At 37.7% G+C, this 11,869-nt stretch overlaps 2 protein-coding genes across 2 annotated transcripts; one reads left to right on the forward strand and one right to left on the reverse strand.

Moving 5' to 3' along the window:
- The first annotated feature begins 1,462 nt into the window (after window positions 1-1,462).
- On the forward strand, window positions 1,463-5,603 carry LOC141643549 (formin-like protein 6). The gene is made up of 4 exons (XM_074452746.1): window positions 1,463-3,329; window positions 3,417-3,616; window positions 4,044-4,285; window positions 4,432-5,603. Exons 1-4 carry the CDS (start codon window positions 1,783-1,785, stop codon window positions 5,149-5,151), a joined length of 2,709 nt encoding a protein of 902 aa, XP_074308847.1. The 5' UTR covers window positions 1,463-1,782; the 3' UTR covers window positions 5,152-5,603.
- Window positions 5,604-7,419: 1,816 nt separating this feature from the next.
- LOC141643550 (BTB/POZ and TAZ domain-containing protein 4) lies at window positions 7,420-10,113 on the reverse strand. The gene is made up of 6 exons (XM_074452747.1): window positions 9,820-10,113; window positions 9,190-9,489; window positions 8,671-8,801; window positions 8,274-8,580; window positions 7,873-8,186; window positions 7,420-7,763 (listed from the first exon to the last, which is right to left on the reverse strand). The coding sequence occupies exons 2-6, from the start codon at window positions 9,469-9,471 to the stop codon at window positions 7,634-7,636; spliced, it is 1,164 nt and encodes a 387-aa protein (XP_074308848.1). The 5' UTR covers window positions 9,472-9,489; window positions 9,820-10,113; the 3' UTR covers window positions 7,420-7,633.
- Between the last annotated feature and the right edge of the window lie 1,756 nt (window positions 10,114-11,869).

Here is an 11,869-nt window from a genome sequence, read left to right on the forward strand (position 1 = left end):
TCGTAAAAATCATTTAGCACAAGGGTAAGGCTGCGTATCCCGGACCCCCTATTCCGCAATTTGCGGAAGTCCTTAAGACACGGAGGTCTCGGCTCAGCTTGTGTTCAATAAAAACTTGAATATTAGAAAGAAAAAGTGCTCGAAAATGTAGGGATGTGACTTGGGAGGTAATGTATGAGTCTGTGGTGTGTAGATCAATGGACCAGAAAGGGTATCAAATGGAAATGGAAAGGGCATAAAGAAAGACAAAACGCAGCACACCATTCTTTTCTTATGTTGCTAAGCTTGCAAATACAGAGTACTATACCATTCCAATTAAATAAGGGCCCTTCATGAAAAGGGACATCAAACAGACTTACCCTTAACTTCATACTGTGTATTTTCCCCCACTAATTCACATTTTTTGGAGCATCAAAATAAACTATATTTCTTCTACATCTAACTACTGGGCTTTTAATTCATTAGTATAGTATTTATTTTAAGATCCTAACTTGGCTGATTGGACCATTTTCTGGTATACTTGTTTAAACAACTTGCTGCTGCACGTGGGCAAATTTCTTCCTAATCACACATTCACACCCACGACGTTCGTCTTCTGTAAAACGGTTATACAATGTACAACGTTTTCATAATAATTGACGCATCTCATTTAATTTAATAATAGTAATAGACAAAGTGCATGAGATATTATTTGATTTGAGAATTTATAAACTTCTTGCTTCCAAATTTCCTTTTCTTTCAACTAGATGCAGAAGCGTCGGCCAACCAAGCTAGTAAGAGAGTCGAGGTCAATAGAGCGCCCCAATTTAGGACGGAGACTACCCGTTTATTTGTTTATCTATAAAAAAGCTAATTAACAAATGATTGGGACGGAGGGATGGGTATGTTTTACACTCTATGAGCTATGGTGCTAGATGTGTTAGTTTCAAAGTCGCAATCCGACTTCATCACTTGATTTAGAATTCCTTCCTAAATACGACGATACGAGCATTTATTATTATTTTCTTCATGGAAATGAGCTATGAAACAAACATCTACCCCCTTATTCTATAGGTGATCATCCTAAAAGTCAAGTTTACACATACCATTACGCCAACACTCATACTCCATTACGATCCTAGCAGAAGAATAAAAACTAAGAGTGATCCCGAAGGATTAAACGGCACAAAAACAAAAGGAATAGACCGAAAAGATGAACAATAAAAGAGCGAATAAATTTTTTCTCTTTTTAACATTTAGCAATCAGCAGCAACACTACCCTGGCAACACTTCAGTTTATTTTATTTTTTCAATTGTTTACTAATCTTATATTGACGGTTTCGTATGACGATTTATAATAATAGCCGATTCGAAATCATTTTGGACTACTACTTTACTGTTGATTGTGGAAAATAAAGTAAAGTTGATTGCTAAAGTAGATTCTCTTACCACTTATCAATCCCTCTACTGCAGATCTCCTTTCAGAACAGAAGCATCTTCTTTTCCCATTTTAGATCATTAATTTTCCCTAAAATTATTAAGGCAGGGATTAATATAACGGCATAAATCAAAAACAAAACAAAAAAGAATAAAAAAGAATAAAAAAAAAACAAAGCAACTACCATGCTGACATCACTTTTGTAAGTGTTCTGAAATCTGAGCAATCAGATCTTGGAGTCTAAACAATTCCCTTCACAAATCTGTGTCTCTCTCTAGATACAAGCAAACAAAGATGCCTATGAGTTTCGACATGAATTGCGATTACGAAACGACAATACTATCACAAACATACACAACTTCACAATGAAGTACTACAACATGAGCATCATATTCATCATATTGCTAACCTTATCTGTTTTGTCCAATGGTCAGAGATTCACGGTCCGAAATTCAGCACAATTGGGTGTTGAATCTATCAGAAGAATTCTGCATCAACCATTGTTTCCTGATAGCTCAACGCCACCGCCTGGCAGTGGCAATGATAGTGATGGTGATCCATCATTGTCAGCATCACCGCCACCACCATCGTCGCCAGCAGCAGACAGTTCAGGGGTTGACCCAGACCAGCCATTCTTTCCGGAAGTACCAGCAGGCGGGTCAAACCCGAACACAGTTCAGCCTCCGCCTTCACCACTCCCACCGACAACGAGTGGGTCAGGTCCGATACCCACTGCAACGCAACCCGTAAAGCCCACCAAGAAAGTAGCAATTGCAGTATCAGTGGGGATAGTGACTCTAGGAATGCTATCAGCATTGGGGTTTTATTTGTACAGGCATAAAATAAAACATCCTGCAGAGGGACAGAAACTTGTTGGTGAAGGTAACTCAAGAAGATACATATCAGATGAATCAAGACCACCTCCTTCCAACTTTCTCTACATTGGGACAGTTGAGCCTGTCGCTCAGAGATCAGCGACAGTCAGTGATGAAACCACGGCCAATGGATCGCCGTATCATAAGCTGAATGGCTCAGTGAAGAGCGTATCAGACCGGTATCGTCCAAGTCCTGACTTGCAACCTTTACCACCATTGAGTAAGGCTCCTCCAACAAGGAGTTTGCCTGACAGGAATCATAATCACAATTCTTCGAGTATAATTTCATCGGATGATGACGAAACTCGAGACACTATATTTTACACACCTAATGGTTCTGTTGCTAGTGGTGAGGATGGATTTTGGACTAATTCTATGGGCTCTGTTTATAGTGCTAATTATTTCCCTCAATCTAAGAGGACTTCGCCAAGAACACGGTGTTTAGATCCATCGACTGATGTTGTTAAGCATGCTATCATCCCTTCAATAAAGGTGGTTCCTCCACAGCCGCCACCGCCTATGGAGGAACACGAGGCTGAAGAGAGGCAAGAAATGAGGTCAAACATGCCCAAAAGAGCCAAACTTGGAGCCCCACCACCACCACCTAATTTAGCACTTCTTAGAGCAATTAGCAGTAGCCCTTGTCATCAGAAATCTAAAACCCCTGCTCTAACCACACCACCTCCTCCACCACCTCCGCCTCCACCAAGATCATTACCAAAACCGCCCCCACCACCGCCAAGACCACCATTGTCGACGCCAAGAAAAACTTCCAGTGATGTGACAAATGGATCATCAAGGGGTTCTCCAGTGTCGGTCAAGACACAATATGAGACTCCAAACTCAAGAGTCAGTCCAAAAAGAGACACAATTAAACCTATTAAAGAGGTTGGCAGTGAATGCACTTCTTCTGGTAGGCCTAATGGGGATGACATGGATGACAGGAGACCAAGGTTGAAACCTCTGCACTGGGACAAAGTACGGGCAACCTCAGATCGAGCCACTGTGTGGGACCAGCTGAAATCAAGCTCCTTTCAGTAAGCTTCACCAACCATTATATAAAAACATTTAAACGGTATACAACTGTGTGTATAGTTTTTGATCACCTTGCATATTTATTGCAGATTGAATGAGGACATGATGGAGAGCCTGTTTGGCTGCAATTCTGGTACAAATCAAAAGACAGAGCCAACTAAGAAGGCAGTTGTTGCTCCTGCTCAGAAAGAACACAGAGTTTTAGATCCGAAGAAGTCGCAAAACATAGCCATACTGCTACGAGCATTGAATGTTACAAAGGATGAAGTTGCTGACGCACTTTTAGATGGTATGAGATTTTATTTTTCTCTTTAGAAAAAATAGTTGGAGGGTAAAATAGTCCTGGTATTATGGAGGAGATATTGTCTGTCTCTTATTTTTGTTCCTAGTACATATGAAAGCATTATCAGACCACTCATACATTTCAGAAATCAAAACTAAGTATTGGTAGTTCTATCCTCCTTATAGAAGGGCAGGTACACGATGCGTATAGTCTTAGACTCTTAGTTGCAGCGCTGCTAGTCCTGGCAGGGTCATAGTGGAATGAAATTTCGGAGGTTGCATAGAATGCATTCAATCACTACATAGATGAGTATATACAGAGCAAATATGTGACAACTAAACCACTAGCCATTGAGACAAGCTTGCTCATACTCCGCCACTACTATCTTACATGCATAACTTAGTAATAATCTAGCATACATTTCTTTCAACAGGTGATCCCGAGAGCTTGGGTGCAGAACTCTTCGAGACATTGGTCAAGATGGCACCAACGAAGGAAGAAGAAATAAAACTGAAAGACTACAGTGGTGACATTTCAAAGTTAGGTGCTGCAGAGAGATTTCTAAAAGGCATACTTGATATACCATTTGCTTTTAGACGAGTTGAAGCTATGCTATACAGAGCTAACTTTGACGCAGAAGTGAAATACCTTACAAAATCATTTGATACCCTTGAGGTAAACTCGACATAATCTCTGAAGTTAATGGCTAAAGTTCTAAACAGCATATATATCTGGAAATATTAGTAGTTAAGTAAGATCCTGTCATCCTTATGAGATAAATCTTTTTATTTATTGTTATTTGAATGGCAAATTCACTACAGATAGCAAGTGAAGAATTGAAGAATAGCAGACTCTTCCTTAAACTCCTAGAAGCTGTTCTGCAAACAGGGAATAGAATGAATGTTGGAACAAATCGTGGAGAGGCAAAGGCGTTCAAACTCGACACACTCTTGAAACTAGCAGATATAAAGGGAACAGACGGAAAGACAACATTGCTCCACTTTGTTGTTCAGGAAATCGTAAAATCGGAAGGAATAGATTCTGAGACTCTTCCAAATCAACAAAGTGCTGCAAAGAAGGAAGAGGAGTTCAGAAAGAATGGGTTACAGGTCGTGTCAGGACTCAGCCGCGAACTAGGTAGTGTGAAAGGTGCAGCTGGGATGGACTCAGATGTCCTAAGTAGCTATGTGTCAAAGTTGGAAATGGGACTAGAGAAAATCAGACTAGTTTTGCAGCAAGAAAAGCCAGATAACCTCGACAAATTCTTTGTGTCCATGAAGATGTTTCTTAAAGAAGCCGAAAATCAGATAGCCAGGGTCAAGGCTCATGAAAGGAGAACATTGGCACATGTGCGAGAAGTGACCGAGTATTTTCATGGTGATACAGCAAAGGAAGAAGCTCATCCATTAAGGATCTTCTTGATTGTAAGAGATTTCCTCTTTATATTGGATAATGTTTGTAAAGAAGTAGGAAAAATGGACGAACGATCTGCAATGGGAACAGCTAGGTCTTTCCGGTTACCTACATACGGTTCCCTATGACTCCTCAGCTGATACAATGTCTATCAAGCCGAGTTTTGAACAAGATCACAATTATTGTATTTCAAGGGATCATTCATAGCAGCAATGTAAAGGCAGAAGATACTAAACTCTTCGGAACTTGGTGAAGCACAGAATTATCAAGAATACTCAAGTTCATTGAAGAATATACCAAACCCAGCATCCACAAGGCTCCATAGGTACACTTTTTTTCAGCTCAATCGGGAAAATTATACTGTAGTCAAGTTGTCAGTAGACATATCTATAGAAGGAAGTTTGTTCTTATTACCCCCAAATTCCCTGTAAAATGTCTAGCTTAACATCCCCCTTTCCCCTCCTCATATCGTTATATTTTTTCTGCCAATATCTCAATAACACAATGCAAGAGTGACTGCATTCTGTACAATGTATTTAGAATTATGGACAAACATTAATTATTATTCGATGCAATTCTCTACACAGTCAGTATTTCAGTATGGGTCGTCTGTAAACACCTCTTAAGGTGTGTACCTCCTCCGACTGCCTCACCCCACCATTTGCGACCCTGTGGCACTTAAATAATTATTATTACCAACTATCAAATATTCTGCAATTTTTAACATAATTTCATCATGGGTCATCTAAAACAGTCACTCAAGGCCGCGTACATGAGTACATTGTACATACCACCCCTCTACCCAATCATTTACGGATGCTCTAGGCAGCGGGGTAATGTTATTGTTATAAGGAGTAGTTGTCACGCCTTATCGATTTTAATCTACCAATAATCAATCAGAGAGCAGGCCAAGTAACTGTTAAAATGCAATGCGGGAATGACAGAATTAAGCACCGAAACAAAAACATGATCAAGGGATAATAGGAAAATCATGAAAGTAGCCGCAAATGTTGAAAACAATTGTCGTGACAATTATCAGTTGGAATTATTATGAGACCCAGAAACATACAAACCCAGATCAATTTATGTACATATACAGTGATGTCAAATCAGATATCCCAGTAACCAACGTAAAGATGAAGACAAAATGTACGAGAATAGCGAATTAAGGACTAATAATGCAATTAAGACAAGAGCATGCAGCATACCCGGTAGTTTATTTGGGTAGGAATCAAAATGAATCGGAGTCGGGTCGGTTGAATCTTCAACTGTTATTTTTATAGGTCGTTTTAAATCTTCATCCAACTCATTCACCCTAACGAGGAGTATACCCTTGAGGCCTTGAGGCCTTGACTAGGCGAACACGACTACATGTTAGGGTGTAATCGAGTTTGTCTAGAGTAGGGATGACAATGGATCGGGTTGGACCCGATTCACTAATTTAGTGGATCACCGGTTCATATTTAAACCCGATCCATATCCAAAATTTCAAAATCCATACCCAATCCATTATAATTTTTCCCGAGTCCATACCCACTCCAAATCCATTTCCGATCCACCATATAATGAAAAACCCGGTCCAAAACATGATTTGATTGGATCGGGTTCAGGTATGAATGGACTGGGTTTGGATTTGGTTCGGGTTTTCCAATAGTAGATTTGGATATGGGTTTTTAGATAGTGGATCGGGTATGGGTTACTAAAAGTTGGATTTGGATCGAATTTTTTCCTTCGGTTCGGTTTGGGCCATAATTGTCATCCCTAGTCTAAGCTCTTTTTTTTTTCCCGAAACTGAGATGAATGAATTAAGTTGAACAATAGCCGAATAACACAAATAAACTCAACGTAAACTCTTTTTTCAGTCCTTGTCCTTCTAGGTTTTAGTTCTATTAGAAATATAGATAAGAGCGCATTGGTCGTTCCTGTGAAGATGCGGAAGATCAGTTTCGTAATGGACCGTTATATGGTATTACATATGTTGTTGACTTGTTGGTTGCACTCAATTTTATCAATGAAATAATCGTCTCTCATCAAGACTTAAGATTCTATTATCCTCTTGAGAAAAGTTGTTTGCGGCGATATGATAGAGGATGTGTTTTGGAACAATTCAAGTTTACAGATCTTTTGTTGAACGAGATTTTATTTTATTTGGTTCTAGTCGGGTTGTATCCGGACAAATTTGAGACATATTATAGCTGTCTTATGACTATTTATTAATAAATTGATCTTTTCTTTCAAATAAAAAATAAAAAATTGGACCTAATTCATAAAGGAAGTTTTAGATTATTTCAATTTTTTTCCGATTTAAAGTAGCAAACTTGATCATTTGGATTGCTGAAGTTATTATTTTTCTTCTTTTTCTTCTTCTTCTAACATTCGCCTTGGGCTTTCTCACGTACAAAGTTCTGTTCACTCAAAATAAACAAACAAAACTACATTACTTTCTTGATATGCCCCTAGTTCTTAGCTCTTTACATTTCGAAGATGAAGGATTCGTGCCCTCGCCATACTTGAAACCGACATTCATGTCGAAAATAATAATGAATTTCGGGCTAAGTTAGAGGAGTACATAAATTCTTAGGAGGTGAAACTATTATGAATTATGCTGTGTCACGTAGTGGTTGTCAGTGAAAAGAACGGCGCTCCCGAAATGCTCTTTGATCTCAATATCTTCCTTGCTAATATTTTCCATCTCATCTCTTCCTTCTTGTTCGGCTTTCGGCTTCTCTCTTTAAAGTTCCTGAAGTACAATTTGCTCTAGTTAATTACAATGTCGTGGATATAACATAATCAACGCACAAAATGAATTACAATGAAGACTGAGCTAAGGAATCAAAAGGGTTAGCTACCTGCATAATGGAACCCTGCAAGCATCAGAGTCAACACAGAGGCGAGAGTGCAGTTCCAGGAGCTGTCCCATCCTCTTGCATTGAGCGCAACCACCGGAAACTCTAAGCTTACAAGCGGCAAAGTGTCTAAGTAAAAGCTCCAAACCCTTGCAAGCTGAGTAAGTACAAGGAGCCTCATCTTCCTTTGGCGCCTTATCATGAGGACCGATTGTTTTGCACCCATCTCTGCAGATGTGGACTAGAGCCTCCATCGCGTCATATAATTGTACATACATTTTCCTCTCGTTTCTCTTTCTTTCGAAATCTTTTTGCCTCTGCAACATAACAAAGATACTAAGAAAATCAATTCACTGAACGAGAAATTGGAAACAAGAACTTTAAATAAAGGATGAGATTCTCACCGCATCAGCTTGACCAATGGTGGCTAGAATCTCTCTTTCTAGAATCGGATGTGCTTCCTTCATTACTTTCCAGCCTTCGGTGGCTGAAACAGCCTTAAAATTGTTCAAGATCATACGGTGACAAATAAGGCTAAGCCGTGGTGCATCACATAGAAGAGCAAGCTGGAAAACATCCATGGCATTGTCTATGTTGAGCAAGCCATTCTCGAGTTGTTTCTCGCATTCCTTCTTTAAGTGAGGAACCACATATACATGGGACAATATCAAAAGGTGCAAGATATATTCCTCCATTTCATTCGCGTTATAACTGTACAATTACCATCAGAAAGTTAGTATTACATTGACGGATCGACTTCCTTGCAATAGTATCTTCAATTCTAATAGAGTAGATAATTACCATGAAGAGTAGAGAAATCTAATGAAAACCCGGACTGCATCATGTGGAACACCGCGAATGGTGATGGATCTTCGTCTACCTTTGCGTTTTGATTGCTTCATCATTTGTCTCATGACAGGAGATGTCATACCCTGATAATAGACAAACCATTTCATCAGACAACGCAATCAAATACTTTCGACATTAAAATTTTCAATCTAGCATCTAAAATGAACTAAGATTGATTGTTTCATTCAAGATCTACTAGATCTAAGAAGCCTCCTCTATTTTATTATCCGGCCTCCCTTGTCATTTTTAACACAAAAGCCGAGGCTGGTCACATGTGAGACGGTCTCATACAAGACTCACTTTTTCACATAAGATCTACACAGACAAGAGACAACAACTTCTGTGCCTTATTCCCAAAATGACTTGGGGTCGGCTGACATGAATCATCATCTAAAACCGTCAAGGGCATCCAATAGGGTTCCATAATAAACGGAGATTTAAATAAAATAGCTGAAAAAACATAAAACATACCAAGACACTAGAATGGCCATAAATTTTGCCACCATCGTCAGTATGAAGGACGACATCAGCACGATAAGCTTCATCGAAAAGGCGCTCCCACATATCCTTTGTTCCGGAATTGACAGAGGTCTGACCTCTTGTACGTGACCTGTCCTGAGCCCTAACCAAGGCCATAGCCATAGCCATAACCTTCCTATCACAGACAGATGTTGTAGGGCATGGCAATGGAGGTGGTATAGGGATATTTTTATTTTTCACCATATTGTCTACCACACTACCCATTTCCTCCATTTTTTCAATCTTTATGTCCTGTTCAAAACACAAATTAATTGTCCTCCATTTTAGTAACAATATAAAAAAAAATCATATTTTAATACATTTATTTATTTATGATAATAACAAAATCATTTGATCATCATATTTCAGACATTATTATCCCAATTCCCTAGGCATTATGATCATTGACAAATGATCATGTTACATAGGACCAACAAAAACAACGTCATCAGAAACGTAATCCTAAAATGATTTAGGGTCGGCGGACATTTTTATAATGTCATTCTTGCGAAATTGGACATGATGAAAGTTAGCATAAAATGAAACTAATCCAACAGAAAGATGAAAAACATGATCACTTACTTTAATATAAATTACTCCGTAGATTAGATCTTAATACCCAGAAACAAGAAATTAAATGGGTCTAACAAGAATTATAAATTAAAAATAAAGATAAAGATGTAATTTTGATAAGAATAATAGATTGATATTGTGTATGAAGTTGATGAACCCCTTCCAAAATTTCACAATTTTGATGAGTTTCTCTTCCCTGTGTATTTATTGAAGCAATAGAAGGCGCATTTGAAAGGGGTTGGTTGATGGGGTCGTGCTTTGAATCGTTAAAAAGAAGATTATCCAATGATGTTTATCTAAAATACTTCCTCCATTCAACTCCACTCTACCTATTTCTATTTTCGACACTATTCACATGTGCACATTCAATCTCGATTTTCTCTCAATACATAAGTGAAAATATATTCATGTGGATCTTATTTGATTCGTCTTTACAAGTACAATAAAAATATCTAACTTTTATAATTTTTGCAAATACGTAGCTAATAATATTTACCGCGTAAAACACGCGTTGGCGAACGTGAAAAAGCAAAGTGGTAGAGTGGAGTTGAATGGAGGAAGTAGCAAATAAGGTAGTTAATATCTCACTTTTTGGATTAAAATATTTACAGCTTATAATAATAATAATAAAATGGTAATAAGTGGAGGTGCTTATATGAAAGGTCGAGGAAACAAGGATATTATTGGTGGTATGTGTCCCTACGGGTTACGGATAGTACATGCCTACTTGGGAACGTACCCTTTTTTCTTAGCTGTCTTCTCTTATGTTCCAGCCATTCCCATAGTACATTACCATCCACAATTTTGATTTTTTGTTGGATTATATTTACCTCTCCCGCTTCTTGGGGTAATTTCCTCTGAAATACTAAAGGCAAGTTAATAAATAGACCGCTCTTAAATAATTAAGAGTTAATCGTATATTAAATGATTAAAGGTTGTATCGGATGTACATCGTATTAATGGGGTCGGGTAGTCTTAGTCGCTTGATATATACGGAGTACATAATAGTGGAGGATTTTAAAAGGATTGGATGAGATTCTAAGACATTAAGATTTAAGAGTTCATTTTTTCTAAGATTTACCACTTTACAGTAGTATTCGTAAAACGCAAGATTATTAGGAATATTCTACACTATATCGAACATGGCTTGTTAGGATCGAATCAAAGGATCGAGTCGAGAATTGTAACATTCTACAAATAGTTTGGATAAAGAAGCAGCATTGGTATAATCCGAATATGCTTTAAGAATGGCAATGGCAGTAAATACATACTCCGTATAATCTCCTATTTACAAAAAGAATAGTTGAACTCACACATTTTCCCTCTAAAGTGCATCTTTTTAAATACGGATAATTCACGCGTTACCCCTAAGGTTTGCCACTTTGCACGAAATACCCAAATTTTTGTTAAGAAAATCTTAAAGAGGTCATAACTCGTGTTTACGAGTTCCAAAAGTGACGATTTTTTTTCCCAAATCGCTCATCTTTCTGAGAACTACAATTCAAAAAAAATTGTCACATTTGGATTCCGCTACTAGGAGTTATTGTGCGTCAACGTTTTTTCGACCGAACAAATTTTGAGTGAGCATATCTCCTGGTCACGAGTTCCAAACTCGTCAAACTATTTTTTCAAATCGTAGTACCCGGAAAGATGATCGATTTGAAAAAAAAAAATCTTCATTTTCTGAGTTCGTAAACACGAGTTATGGCCTTTTTAGGTTTTCGGATCAAAAATTTAGGTATTTTGTGCAAAGTGGCCAACTTCAGAGGTACCGCGTGAATTATCCGTTTTAAATAAGGAAATTATTGATAATTTAATTTATTCACGCACTAAATAAGAAAATTAATAAATAAAATGTATTTCATTATATAATTTTTTTAATTAAAATTAATCTTTTCATCAAATTTTATAATTTTCACTAAAAACTAAACTATAATATTTTAATTGAATATAAATAAAGGCAAACTATAAATTATTAAATCTTTTATTGATGCTATTATTTGAGAGTGACTTGACTCATACCACCATGTATAAACAAAACTATAAATCGTTTTGATTA

This window comes from Silene latifolia, chromosome 2 (assembly GCF_048544455.1).
Source record: "Silene latifolia isolate original U9 population chromosome 2, ASM4854445v1, whole genome shotgun sequence".
NCBI lineage: Eukaryota > Viridiplantae > Streptophyta > Magnoliopsida > Caryophyllales > Caryophyllaceae > Silene > Silene latifolia.